Source organism: Centroberyx gerrardi, chromosome 1, assembly GCF_048128805.1.
Source record: "Centroberyx gerrardi isolate f3 chromosome 1, fCenGer3.hap1.cur.20231027, whole genome shotgun sequence".
NCBI classification, from domain to species: domain Eukaryota; kingdom Metazoa; phylum Chordata; class Actinopteri; order Beryciformes; family Berycidae; genus Centroberyx; species Centroberyx gerrardi.
Window position 1 is genome coordinate 26974286 of NC_135997.1, and position 15585 is coordinate 26989870.

Here is a 15585-nt window from a genome sequence, read left to right on the forward strand (position 1 = left end):
GCCACAATGGTGTCTTTAATGTGCTAATCTTCCGTATTTCCATCCATTAGCTGAACAGCATACCCTCAGGGGGTGAAACAGAGATTCACTGCTTTATCTAATTAAGGTCTAGGCTATAATTACCCAGGCTGGTGTGTGTGCACGTGTGTATGTGACACACAAACACTGGTTGTTATAAGCTTCAGAGGACATATGACTGTAGCCGTGTCAGTCTAAGAAGTAGTGTAAGTACACTTACACACTATGATTAAAAAGAAGGTTCATTCATCCTGTGTGCGTGTGTGTCACATCTTGACTGATGTCCAAACTCGTCTTTAGGTACGTAGGTCTCAACTGATATGAGTAAACTCATATAAGCATTTGCTGCACTACACTTTGCACTTTCACACTTTGGAGTGACATAGATCCCTATCTTGCATAAAGACGGCCTCAAACTGCACGATTTCAGCATTGATAGAGTAAATGTAAGAATTTGATGCAGCCTCTGTTGTTTGCTCCTACAGCACAGCCTGGAGCCAATGAAGTCACTACTTCCATATTCCTCGTCACTGTAGTTTGTTCTTGCCACATTAGCGGCATTTTGGCTAGGGGAGTCAACCTGTATTCAGTCAACCTGTATTCAGCTCCACCAATCAGAAGCAATGTATTAACATCAGTGTCAATCCCGGCCCATCTGTCTTGGTCCAAGATGGCAGCACACCAGTGAATTACTGTCCAATTTTGAACCCGCAGATTATTCAATTGAGACAACAACAAATATAAAACCACAAATAGGATCAAATCGTAGCCTGATATTCAGACTGAATGGCCATTTTATTACCGCTCCATTATTCAGCCTGACATTGCCTCCATGTTAGCCGTTTTCTGTGTGGGGGGGTTGATTTTTCCCTGATCCCAATCAAGATGCTTATCTCACTAATTTGTGCGTGCAAAATTCCCCCACTCTATCAAGACATGCCCCTTTATGAGTTGATAAACCATCAACAAAACAACAGCTTCTCAGTGTTTTCATTCAGGTGGGCACAGCAGCAGGTGATCCTAAAAAAACTCTCAGCCTCATTTGTTAATTACAGGGTTTCTACCGTGGCCCTGATGTAAGATGCCTTGTAAAATGCCTCCATGACTTTTCCATGACTTGCCATAACTGAGTCGGAGGCGGAGCACATCTATGACTCAGAAATGTTATTCCTTCCTGATTTGTTTTTCAGCTCAGAAAAGTCCTATAGGGTTAAACAGTCTGGTTTCCACAACAGTTGGGCTTGCTGTGGAGGAAACCAGATGAAAACCACCATGTAATACAATAAATGTCTGAAACAAGTTGTTAAATACAGCCTGGTATAGCCCTGTAAATTGACCCAATTATAAAATTCCCTGATATTCCCCGACTGTCCCAGAGACTTTATCCAACTCCCTGACTTCCCCAGTCTCTCTACATTCCATGATATTCCAGAAACTCCTTTATCAGTCAGTGGGAAATCTGCAAACACAGGCCGATTTGTCACTAAAGATGTGCATGTGGAGACTCACCAGTCCCAGGGCGAAGAAGAGGATGAGGAGGATCCCACAGGAGAGAATGGAGAGGCCCAGCAGCAGCACCAGCGGCTGGTACTGGCTGATGCAGGAGAACTTGCGGTACAGCGCCTCATGTTTCAGCTCCTGGTCGTTCAACAGGTACTTCCCCTTGGCTGGCATGGCCGACGCTTCTCACAGAGGCATAGCAGGTGGAAATAAGAGCCCCAGAACGCAGGAGTGTGTGTGTGTGGTTGGATGTCTCTAGTATTTTGAGTGTGTGTGTGTCCGTTCAGTAAAATCCACAGTTCCAGATCTGTTAGGGGCCCCTTGCTAGCTCATGGCGCTCAAGTGAAGCTTGTGTTTTTCTCTCTGCGGGGCATCTTGAATGTTGTTGTTGCTTCTCTCACAGCTTTGTTGAAGCGCTCTCTCTCTCTCCACTCTTTTCTCCCTCTCTCTCTTCCCCTTCTTTCGTTCTTTTGTGTCTTCTCTCTATCTCCCGTTTGGCGTTGGCAGGCAGACCCGCTTCATCCTTTGCCAGCTACTGTGCTGCTCTCTTCAGCGGGGTTTGAGTAATAAGCCTGGTGCTGGGAGACACAGAGGAGGAGGGGAGGAGAGTTTAAGAAAGGGGAGGAGGAGAAGGAGGAGGAAGAGGAGGAAGAGAAGAAGGCGGACAGGAGCTGGGGAGGGCAGCCAAAAAGGTCATCGGGGATCCCACCAGGATTCAGGATGTAACAGAGCGGTGAGGCGGGCAACTCCACTCGCCAGAGACAACACAGAGGTTAGACCTGGGAGAGAGAGAGAGAGAGAGAGAGAGAGAGAGAGAGAGAGAGAGAGAGAAAAGACTATTTAGTGGAAGCAGTGATTCTAGGGCCAAATACAAACTGTGACAAATACCATTAGGCCTAGAAAATGCTTTGAAATGAATAGAAAATATTACAATTACCCACAAAAACCCACATCAGATATAAACAAAAAAAATATGGGTTAATAGATTTTAAAAGACTAAAACTGTTTTCAACTTAAGAAAAAAAGGCAAAGAGTGTAGTCGGGCACTTCCTATGAGACACTGTGAACACTTTTGAGTCTGAGGCATAAATATCTGGCAGTCTAGATGAGTGAATGCTTATTCATACCTGAACCCTGCAGTTGTTCCCACAATCTAGAAAGTCTGGTCTATCTGTTTACCCCAGGCCCTGGCCCATTTTGACTAGGACTTCCATGGAAAGCAGCCATGATGATGGGCAGGCCTGCTAATGAATACAGTCTCTATGGAGCCATTTAGTGGAGAATACACCATCGAGGGATGAGCTCTCGTACAGCCGCAAACCACACTCGGCTTCATTTGCTTCAGCTGAACTCACAAATATGGAGGGAACCCCAGCTAAGGGTCACAGTTTTCAGATGAACTTTAGCTTTCAATTCAGCATCTGCTCTTCTAGGAAAGAAATGGGAGCGGCAGAAAGCCAAAACAAGGAGAAGTGGGCTTGTGACTTGAAGGTTACCAGTTTAAATCCCCGGACTGGCTGGGAAAATCTAGGCAGGACAAGCAAATGCTCTCCCCTCCCACCACAGCTTCTCTCAAGGTGCCTTTAAGCAAGGCATTTGACAACCTTTTACTAAAATGAGGAAGATAAAAGCAGGAGACTGTAGTTGTACACTGGCAGCTCTGATGTGTGAACGCATATAATTGTGTGAATGTGAGGCCATGTAGAATTAGGCTATTTATAGACTGTCTTCATAAACTTGAAGAAAAAGACCTTTAAAATATCCATCAAATATCAACAAACCCACCAACAGGCAACAATAAGACAACAATCTACTTCCAGTTTATTTAGAGTAGTGGAGTGTGTTTTTCTACCCTTACAATAACCTCCAACTATAATCATATAATGAACATGGCTGTATGAGCCATTTATCTGCTCTCTGTCTCGGACCACGAGTTTGCTCGCTGAATCAGAGGCCACATTATTTACACATCTGAGTCTGAGGGAAGATGTCAGGAAGGCTCTGTCAAAACACACACCACGGATAGACTGTCCTTATCTTCTCAAACAATGAGAGTCCAGCGGCTGGGCTGCAAGTGGACCTGATAATCACACTATACAACCCAAAGCTAGTTACAAGCTAGTAATGTATTACAAAGGCTGCATTATATTGATTTAAAAAAATCCTATTGCAGTTCTTTTGGCTGAATGTTGAGATTGCAATATAAATTGTATGGACGTAGCTTTTTCTACATAAATTATTTTTCAGCAGTAAAAAAAATTGAGAGGGAACATGGGCGGTATGAGATGCTAATGATTAGGTTGTGTTCAGTTTGAACAAAATCAAAGATTCTGCTCAGCACCCTTTTGGCAGCTGTGTGAAAGGCAATTATTTCCCCCTAAGACAAAAGTACAGGCTTTTGCAGTGACTTGAAAATTGAATTGTGATTTCAGTGTTTTTGCAGTTAACTGTCCAGTCCTAGCTGATGAACTCTCATTTATTCATCTGGGAAAAGGGAGGAGATCCTGGCTTCAAGCTCAATAGAAACAATATGAACTTCGCACCACTGTCAATAGAAACCTAATTTCCTCCAGTTGCTAATACTGTTGTCCCGGTCTGCAGTGTGTGTGAGACAGCACTCTATGTTTGTCCCTCGCATAGCAACTGCAACAGATGCTATGTGCCATAAAAAGAGCGCACAGCGGACCAAGATGGAGCGAGAGAGGATGCCACACACACACACACACACACACACACACACACACGCCTGTTGCGCTGTGTGTGAGCGGACGACCAGCCGGGATGCTCCTCTCCTCTAGTGATAAAATGCCTTGCCACAGCGGGGGAGCGTGACGACCGACCTGCCGGCAGTTTACAGCCACTTTTAACTTTGCTTTTCACTGCTGCTACAGGACAGAACAGCACCCAGCCAGCCCTCCCCGGCTCCAAATAATACACCAACGCAAGGCTGTAACGACAGTCTGAGGGCAGTAAAGGCAGCCCAGAGAGCAGGGAGGAAAAGTAAAGCACATAATGGCAGTGGGGAATCTTGTCCTCGTCTTGCATCAATAAGAACCAGCTGGCTTGTGAGAGGGGGACCTTGGGTAGATGTATGCTCAGTGTTTACACTGGGGGAATGATTTACTCCACAAGCCTATACCGACTAAATGCCATGGCTATATGTCACTTAGATCTCAGACCTGGGAACTATGCAGTCACACTGCTGATGTACTTCCTTGGACTGCTGTTACTGTAAATGCCCTCATAAAATGGTAGACAAAGCAGGAATAAATGTGTCAGCTAGGGATGGGAGGATATAAGATTTTATCGTTTATCGCGATAAAAACACTCAAGATAATTTTATCTTGGTGAATTTCCATTATCGGGATAATCATGAATATCGTCACGAGTATGTTTTAGTGCCATTTTAAGAGTTTTAAGCATATTTTGATGATTATCGGGATAATATCGTGAATCGCAATTATTTTGGCCAGGATAATCGTGACATGAAATTTTCATATCGTCCCATGCCTAGTGTCAGCCATATATAGTTTTTATGATCACAAATAACCATGGGAATGTTCAATTCAGGTAAATTCATTAAAGAAGATAATTTCAATTTCAATTCATTCCAATAATTGGAAACTAAACACAAGCAAAACAACTGTTTGGTGCAATAAGAAACAGAGGAAGCGCGGGAGGGATCCAATTGAGAGCATTAAGGGACAGATTAGCTTGGTTACATGAAGCGGTTAAGACCAAAACAGAGACAGTCTAGACAGTATCTGCCTGTGAGAGCGAACAAGGGAGCTGTTATCATAGCCGGACCTCAAGGGAACTACTTCTTATCACTGGACCACAGGATGGTGCTTCTTCTTTCTATCTGCTCATCTTCCTGTCCACTTAGAGGAAGCTATGCAAATGGAGCAAAAAAGGGGCTATCTGCTGTTTCTTTTAACTCCAATGCAGCTTCTTATGCAGGTGTTTTTCCTGTAATCTTTGGTCTGCACTATGACTAAATTAAGAATGATTAGTGATTTATTGGTCCTTATAAGAAATTTGTCTTGTACAATCATCAATCCAGCAAGTGGCAACAGTGTACATAACAAGGAAACAAGTTAAAAGTGTAATGGTGGACCAATATACTATGCCTCTAAGCTACACTGTTCATTTCCTGTGCTGCAGCTCAGAGAAGTGGGGAGGTTAAAAAGACTTTCTCAAATTGATGACGGAGGTCAGACAAGCCAGGGATTTTAGAGCACAGAGGATGTTGAGTACCTAGGCCGCCATTTGACACTGCAAGAACTCTCATTTGCGAAACAGCGGGCTGATATTAATGCTCCTGGCCCCGATGGCGCTTTGTATGCTCCGACTCCAAAGTTGCTATGGCAAAGGAGCGCGGCGGCAGATCTATGGTGGTGCCGCGGCAGTGAGCCGGGAGAACAGACAGGGACGCACGCTTCAATAGAGCAGAGTCTCTCAGCGAGCCGGGATGAATAGCTGTAACTGTGCCGCATTGTCTGCCAGGTCTTTTTCTCTGAAAGCCTGGCAATTGAGGGAATCACATAGCGGCCTTGCAAACTGGCGTCATTGACTCCTGGAACAACGACCATACAAAACCTACTGACGTCATTGCCCGCTTGCTGCTGAGACACAGGAACGTACAGGCGCTCGCAAACTGGCAGCTCGGAGCCCGGCGTCAAAGAAAAGAGGAGGTGAAGTGAAAGGGACTGGGAGCCGTGTTCTCCGTTGTGGACAGGTTTGGAAAATGACAATGTGGTGATCATGATGAGAGTAAATCATACTGTGTGGGTCTTGGTGAAACATGTTGGGGATAATGTAGTGGTGGAGAGTAATGAGTTACAGCTACTCTACTCACTGTACATGAACAAATGCTTAAATTGAGGCTTTTCTGAGTATTTTTTAATGACTGTACTTTTATCTCTACTTCAGTAATTAAAAATGGTAATCTGTGAGTTCCTGTTTTTGTTTTTTTTTGGTTACATCTTTGGTGCTCAGCGCTCATTGCTGTGGTGTTTCTGCACTGCTCTTCCCAGAGATCTGTGATGTCTTTTTCCTTGGATTTTCTGTTGATGCAGTTTAAGTTTCTGTAGGTGGCGCTCTGTTCTCTGTCTGTTCAGCCATGGTGGCTATCACATTTATTCCAAACAAACTGCTGTTGCTGCTGCCAGAAACAAAAAGGCATCGCTTCCAGTGCACCAGAGGATTTTTACCAGAAAAGACCTATCTGACACCATGTGTTTAGAATGATAAAATTATATAGGGTATAGGTTGGATTATTATTGGAACATGCACCAAATCTTTATGATTTCATTCAAAAGTAATTAAGTATCTGTATCTTGAGTAGTTTCAAGACAAGTACTCTGTAATGTTACACATTAAATTCATATTACTATATTGTAACACAGAATACTAGTGCCTGTCAACCAACTGGTTACCAGACAATTACTTGAAACTTTAGACAACTGAAGAGAGAGAAAACTTGATTTTCTAATGCCTCTTGGGGATGGAACACAAGTGCAGCAGTAGTTCAGCAAGTAAAAGTGGAATTTCTACATTGGCTATGTAAAAGTAGAAAAAACAGTAAATTGCAGTTCTCCTCCTCCCACCTATGGGAGAACAATACCAGGTTTTTGTGAGTCTGAATGAAGGCCATGCTTAAACCGTGCATATTAGGAGATTTTAATTTCAAGGAAGCAAGGAAAGTCCCTGAACTGAGACAGTGTGATTCACTGTGGAAACTTTCTGGTTGAATGCTGCCTTGGAACTATCACGGTCAATCCATTTCCTCTCAGTTAAGCAATCACCTTCCCTGGTAATAAACCAATGCTCTGCAATTATCTTCTGCAGCGAGCTATTCAGACCAATGAAATGGGCCCGCACAATGCCAATCTGGCTAGATCTTCACCAAACCAACACCCCATTCAAAGCCTTTTCATGGACAGAGCAAATAGGCAGGTCTCTCTCCTGAGCAAATCACTCTGCTTTTACGGCCGTCTTTGTGTTGGCATTCAATAAGGTTGGCCGGCAAGAGGGACAATGAGTGACCTCTGTAGGGAATCACAATCCCCAGCCCATGCTGCACAAGATCCAGGGTTAAAGAAGAATAGGTGAAAGGTCAGCTGATCGCCACCTGAGGATCCAGGCTCCCAGGCATCAGCTGCAGAGTTACCTTGCATCAGTAAATGTACACTGTGATATAGCTTAGTAACAGGAATCAATATGTTCCCCTTGGTGCAACATAGTGCCTTTGCATATCCCTTTAAGACACACAAGGTCAGAGCCGGGAGGGAAACACCAGTTGTTGCGGGGACTGAACCTGAGACCTTTCAGGTACAGGACAGCCTCAAACATCAGGGCACCCAGCCTGCCCACCTTTCTCAATTTTATGTGCAGTTAGTCATCAGCACTTCAAATATATCCACATCTTTTGGAGCCTGATGGTGCATTTCAAATTGAGCCAAGATAATTCTTTGTCAGTTTAATACAGAGGGTGGAGCTCCTGCATGTGACCCTTACCCAGTTAGTTCACCTATTCTTGTCTACACCAGCTGTTATTTTTGGATCTACAGTGACCTCTCACAGTCAAAAAAAACCCAACGGTGCAAAATGCATGGCTGGAACGCTTCACAGGAGTTATTAGTGGACCATGCGTAGTGCGTTTTTTGAGCCGTCAGCCTAAAAGAGGTAAGACCCTTATAGGCTCCTTTGAGTTTGTTTTTCTTGAGTTGGCCATTTTTCTCCTAGACATACTGCAAGTACAATTTACTTAATCTAACATTTGTTATCTGAACTATCGCTATTAGGAAAACTAGTCTTGCCATATTAAATAGATCGAATACCTCATTTCCATTACTCAGTCAGAAACAGGCGGGGTGGAGCTGTGCTTTATTTGGACAGTCCAATACTGATACTCAACTTATCATCAAGTGACATAACATATCACTAAAAACTCAACTGAGTTTCAGGTCATACAATAGTGTGAAAAGTAGTGTTTAGATATTCAGTGTAGGGGTTAGGATTAATTTTAAGTTGGAGTTGGGTTCAGGAAAGGGCTAGGGTAAAAAAATAGGGTCAGTTTATGGTTACCATAGTTACCATAGAGATGCATCAAATAGGCAAGTGACACTTTGTTGAACATCGACTTTTTGTCACCTGATAGTTGAATATCAGCATCTCTTCCCACAGTATTAACCCTGAATAACACAGATATTAACCTGGTCACACTTAAGTTCTTCAGTTCTCTCCAGCTGAAACAGTATTTTGCTTCTAGACCTAGTATATTGAGTAATGCCAATGCTACAGTACAACCCTACCATTACTACATATAGTCAATTGGTTGAACAACATCTGACTAAAAAAAAAGAAAGGCAACTGCTGAAATAAAAGCCAATACATTCTCTTGAAAAAAGGAAAGATGTAATAATGTGTGCTGCTAATGAGAGTGGATCTATTGTAGTCATGAAATATGAACAATATGACACTGGTGTGAAATCCCAACTAAATGATAGAGAGTTCTACATTCCCTTACATTCTATCCAATGATCAGATCAAAGTTGAGATCAACTCTCTAATTGAATTATCCTTTGAAAGGGAGGATTGTTGAGAATAAAAAATAATTCCTAATAACTAAATATCCAATACGCCCTGTTTTTTATGGTCTCCCTAAGATCCATAAATCAGTAAATGATCCTCCCCCCCGCCCAATAGTTCTAGCATAAGATGTGTCACTGAGTATATGGACAATACGGACTATGCAACTGTACGCCATTATGTTCATGAAAGTCATGGCATCCCTGCATGACTAAGATTTTGGGGAATTGAAAAATTAATCCTTCCCCAAGAGGAGGGGATATTGTCAACACAATACTTCATAAAGAGGCTCGCTGGATATACATATACCATACCAACACCATCAGAATCTCCAATTCTGATGTTTCAATCTGTTTTCAGTCATGTTTTTATTTTTATTTTCTGTTAAACTCTTAGCACTTTGATAGTAAGGCTACACTCAAAGTATTTTGATAGCTAGATATCTATGCCCATACTGATTCTTAAAACTTGCATGATGAATTTACAGTTAATTAAAGGTTATTTAATATTAATACAACTTTCGTATACACAGTCATTTCTTGTGGCCTTGTTTTCTCTATTGTGTGGGAGTGGCAGGGTGGTCGTGAACATTTGTGTTATTTCACTATAGTGAATACACAAATGGAATGTGGTAAATGTGGTAAAATATTAGAAAGGTATATTTGATATAAATATTAGTAGCATTAATTATAAATAAATATTGAGCATGATACAAGCAGTTTTCAAATTATCAGTTGCTGGGTTGAATCAATGGGTCAATTCAACCCAACATGTGGTCAGCAAAGTGGTCAAATTTGGGTTGCCTTTTGTAACCCAGCACTTGTCAGTGAAGCAATAGGGAAGAAAATGAATTCAAAGCTCTTTGAAGTTATCTATGTAATCTGCCAGATGCTTGCCCATGCACAGACCCTTTCCACAACAGATGACTGATGTATGTACAGCAATGCACCAGACAGATTGGATTAGGCCTCCCGTCCTTCCCCATCTCCCCTCCTCTCCTCCCAGTACCGTCTACTGGTATTGAATTAGCCGCATTCACCAGAGGGAGCTGCTGAAAGGTAACGACATTAACAGGATGCTATCTCGGCGCTGATTTCAGCTTCAACTGCCATTGTTTATAATAAACACAGGAAGTGTGAGCGAGATCGCCACGTGCTTGGAAGCTGCCCCTCGCCGCTCAAGTGTTTTGCATTCACTTCCACAAATAGCCTAGAGAGTCGCGCAGCCACAAGTGGGGCCATCCATTCTGCTGCTTGACACGAACAGCAACCCAAAGAGGGGTTTATTGATTTAAAGATACATAGAATTTGGATCTAAACATATCAGTCATGGGGCAAATCAAATAGTGAAATAGCATTGATTGAATTAGACTACGCCATTTCCTTCTCCTCATATGCAGTTTGGACAGAAGACACCTGCACACTCAACAAGGAAAGGTTATCTATCAGTTACCTTAAGGAAACTAGGCCTGTACTGATATGAAAATTTTATAGTATGATTATCTTGACCAAAATGATCTCAATATACGATAATTACTAAAAAGATGAAAACTTTAAAAACTAGGAGCCAAGGCCTACAACACCCCGCAAGGCAGTTATGCACCTTTTGGTGATATGCCACGCCCCCCTCCACCACGCCCCCTTTTGGCCAATCTACATGAAATGTTCATCAGTTCTTCCTTGGCCCATAACCAACCTTCATACCAAATTTCATGCAAATCCGTGCCCAACTTTTTGGGATATCCTGCTAAACAGACGGATGGACGGACACACAGACGCAGGCGAAAACATTACCTCCTTGCGGAGGTAACAATACTGTAATTTGCTTCAATTACTGAAAAACTAATTTAGCAGATCAATACCAAGACATTTTAATTTTTCTTAAAAAACAAAATGCTGGTTTAGCTTAAAGAAGCTGTAAGGATATTTTTAAACAGCACAACATCTAAAATAAATAAAGTCAAATGCATCTCAAATACAGTACTACAATTTATTAGAGGGGAAAATAAAACATCAGTGATGACAGATGGAAAGTATTTGAAAATTTTCATTTCAAAATTAAATGTCTAACATACTGTCCACTGTCCATAAGTAAAGCAAATTATGGTGTTTATTTTTTTAAGGATTGTAAACAATTTAAGTCCTTTGTTGACAAAGGACTTTTGCTTTGTTTTTGTTTTTCCTGAAATGGATATGTAACATTTTGGAAATGAACTCAAGAAAAGAAAACACAGGGGAGAAAGAATGTGAGCGAGAGAGAGAGAGAGAGAGAGAGAGAGAGAGAGAGAGAGAGAGAGAGAGAGAGAGAGAGAGAGAGAGAGAGAGAGAGAGAGAGTTGTTTCCAGTTAGTGCAGCCAACCACATCCCCATTTCAGGTTTCATAACCCCACAGTTAAGCCAGTCGCTGCCGGGCCCCGCTCCATCCTGTAACTGTGCAGCTATGGGGCCCCTCTGCGCTCCCGGCCCGTCCCACCACCAGCAGCACCACCACCGCTAACCATCAGAAAACCATAATGATCCCTCAGTACGCCAGCCAGCCTACTACCGGCACTGCCCCTCACAGACAAACCTCAACATCTGCAACCGGTAGAGTAGAGAGCTCTTCACACAGCTGAACACAAGCTAACGTGGATATCCATGTGGAGCTGGTGCAACACAAACAGGGGGGGGGGGGCTTCACATCAGCCTAGTGATGGTAATTTTCCAGGCTGCCATAAAGCTCTGGCTGTTGACAGGGCCATCTGGCGCATGTTTCTACGCTGAATGGTCATAACTGTTGTTGTTTTAACTGTGCTCATGATTCATACTGTACATGCAGTGCCGACTGACTTTCATTTTCAAACAGCATATTGTAGAGAGGAGGACATTTGTGTTGAGGCCATGAGGCTAATATGAGAAACATCAACAGGGTTTACACTGCAGTGTATAATGTAAGTACACTACAGTATTTTTACAAGCCAGCCTACTGTGCTTATACGGGACTTTCCACATGAGAGGCACTTTGATGCTACAGAGACAAGGCTTAAGTGTTCCACACAGGTTATTGCCAGGCGTTCGGGGGAAACTTATTCCATGATGGCCGTCCTCATTAAACACATTCTCTGTTATCTTTGGGAAGCACAGACAATGGAGGCCCCAGCCAGGAATGGGCAAGACCTGCAAGGGCTGCAGGAGGAGGGAAATCCCTGCAGCGCTATAGTTTGACCTACAAATGCTGATTGCTCTCCTCCTCTGTGTATGTCTGTGTGTGTGTGTGATGACACTTTGGGGACATCCCCATATCACCACCACACCCTCATCTGTCATCTGATGTCCGATCTGCATCCTGTGAATATGAGGCCCGGTCAATGAAAGATTTAACAGCCTCAGATGTCTTCTCTCTTTCCTTGACCCATTTTTCACTAGAAAGTTTTAGAACAATCTCTCAGGCTTAATAGCCCTGCCATAATCACACACAGATCCCCATAGGCATTACATTGAAGGGTTTGATACAAGCAGGAAACCTTTATTTATATGGAGAAAGCTGACTGAGCGTGCATGCTTTTGAGTGCTTCTGTCAAGTAAAAACCACATAACTTGTGTTATGTTGTGGCACTTAGCGGTTTCTGACTTGAAACCTGTTAAAACCTCATTGTATAATTTCACAAATACATATAAGCATTCTTTCTGTGTCTTGAAAACCTTCCTTTTTTTCTGACACATGATGACAGCAGCAATAGGCTTATCTACAACCAGGAACAGAAAAGAGCCTTTCTTATAGATTCTCCGTATTAGCTTTTAAGTGTTTGTAGAACAGGGTGAGGTCTTGTTCCACATCAAAAACAAATTAAGGTTAATGGAGCCTTGACAGTTGTGATTTATGCACCACACTGACAATGGAATTACATAACATCTATTACACCATATCATGAGATAAATGGGAGGTAACCACAGCACTTACAAGCTTAAAAGATGGTTGATTGAAAAGAACTTCAACTAAACTAAACTCTGAGTGAACTCTGTACATATGTGTAACAGTATGTGTAGACTCCTGTCTGTTGTATGTCTTGCACTGTCCCTTTGCGCCGCATATGAGGTCCTGTTGTCCTCATACCATGTGTCAGTATGTACTGTGTTACTATGCAAATTCTCTGCACCAATGCCACCAAGACAAATTTCAGTACATGAACTGTACTCGGCAAATAAAGCGATTCAGATTGTGATGAGCTGTCGGTCCAAGTCTGTACAGTATGGTTCATGGCATTGCACAGATAAGACCTCCAGTTCCCACAAAGCTTCCACTGGGGCACAAAACAGCAATGTTCATACTGACCAATCTAATGTTCAAATGCGGCGGTGCATTAGTGTAACATTAGACTAAAGCTTTTAGATTGAGGGGATTAAAATTCCCTGGGTGAGTCCATGCGCAGACTGTGTCTTCATCTCCTGTAATATTTAATTCTTGGGTTAGCGTGTATCATATGATGTGGTTATGGTAGTGTTCCTAGTCATTGCTGGATACCCTCCCAAGCTCTCTACAGGCGGACTGCAAGGTCTCTAACAGAAGCATCCACTGGATAACAAACAGAGTTCCCACACTCGCTCGGACATCAAATTCAAGGACTTTTCAATTACTTTCAAGGTCTTGTTTGGTGAAATTTAAAGACTCAGAATTGCCATGTTTTGGGGATAAGACATGACTTCAAATTTAGACACCATACAGGCCTCATACAATCAATAAATCATGGTGAAATCATTCATTTTAAAATTGCTACCATATCAATGCAAATGTCCATCATAGGGTTTTGTTGATGCTAGAACGGAGCTGAGGCATACTGATGAATTTGGGTGCTACATTTTAATGAAAAATCAAGGACTGTGGGAACCCTGAAAAAATGAAAGAAGATGAAAAGCAAAGCTGGCTTGGGTTTAGGACAGGATGCTCATTCTCTGTCTTTCTCTCTCAAGGCCGTATCTAATCATTGTTCAGAAAAAGCAACACTTTCCACTGCAGTTAAATACCCCTGGTTATCAGACGAGAGGGATTCAGACATCAGATTTCATGTTTTTTTCTTCTAGGAGGTTTAGAGCACTTCAGTCACCACATTATGCAAAGTGTAGTTATGAATTTGCTTGTCTGCATGTGAGACCCACTTCGCCGTAGGGTTCAGAGTGCAGGGACAACCAAGAGCAGCACCCATGGAGCAAGTAGAGGTTCAGCGTCTCACTAAACAACAGGTTTGTGGGGATTGAACGTGTGACCTTCCAGTTATGGGACATTCTTTACACAGGAGCCCACCCTGAACTGTTTAGCCCTAAAGGACAAAAAACACTTTGTAAAAGCCACTTGAAGGAAAATAAATCCTGAAAGAGTGGCAACACATATCCAAAATGGCCTTGAGGGATCTATATGTACAGTTACTGTATGTATGTGTGTGTGTATGTGTAAGGTGTGTGTGTGTGTATGTGAGCTTTTCAATATGTGACTAGCATTGTTGTCACACTTTGGGATGCGCTGTGTGCGTGTGTGTGTGTGTGTGTGTGTGTGTGTGTGTGTGTGTGTGTAAAAGTATGGAAGTAGCAGCCCATACATGTGCACATGATTCAACAAAGTGGGAAATGTTGCAGAAGTGGCCGGACTCAACACACACCGATGTAAATCTAATGCAGATAAAAACGCGAATGAGTGAGTTAATCAACTCTGTTGTAGTTTCGAAAATTTGGTTATAATATATAAACTTGATCCTATGTGGGTTCTACATTTTGTTGTCTCAAGTAAATAATCCAGTGTTCATCTGGGTATAATTCACTGCAACTCCACCATATTAGACCATGTCAGCTGAGCTAGAATTGACTCTGGTGTTAATACATTACTTCTGCTTGGCGGAGTTAACCTGCATACTTAAAACACCACCAATGTGTTTCAACTGCAGGAACAAACTACAGTAAAATGGCAACATGGACGCAGTGGACAGAACTGACTTCAGGCTGCGCTGTAGGAATGAACAACAGAAGCCGCATCGACTTCTTTGCATACGTCGGTGGAGTTCTCAGTGACAAGGGTGTGCATGCAGGGAGGGGTCAGCCTGTCTGCAGAAGCCAGCAGCTGCCTGGACACTGGCCCAACCACTGAGGACCAATGAGTCTTCTCAAACACACCCTGTCTCACACATCCTCGCACGCACATACCGCATCATCCAGCCAGAGCCAAAGAGCATGGCCAAGGCACAGGACCTGACAGCAGCTGACACCGCCTGGTGAGGACGCATGTCAACTCAAGTGGCACCCAGCCCGGCCAAGCTACAGCTTAGTTGTGACTAATGCCGGGTATGTTTGGCAATTTTTTTTTTTTTTTTTCACCTTTATTTATTCAGGGGAGTTTCACTGAGAGCAATGCTCTCTTTTTCAGGAACGCCCTGATCACATTCACACCTGGAAGCTGACCAGTACAACCACAGTCTGATCTGCTGGCCACTGAGCAGCTCCACTGGAGCGG

At 42.8% G+C, this 15585-nt stretch overlaps 1 protein-coding gene across 2 annotated transcripts in view; it reads right to left on the minus strand.

The window, feature by feature from the left end:
* Nucleotides 1-15585, minus strand: part of adcy7 (adenylate cyclase 7) — a 63692-nt gene that overhangs the window by 33317 nt on the left and 14790 nt on the right. For both annotated transcript variants that reach the window (XM_071897379.2, XM_071897378.2), the window contains exon 2: nucleotides 1528-2297. In XM_071897379.2, coding sequence (XP_071753480.1) covers nucleotides 1528-1692 — 165 coding nt within the window. In that variant the 5' untranslated portion in view covers nucleotides 1693-2297. The remainder of the gene's footprint in view (nucleotides 1-1527; nucleotides 2298-15585) is intronic.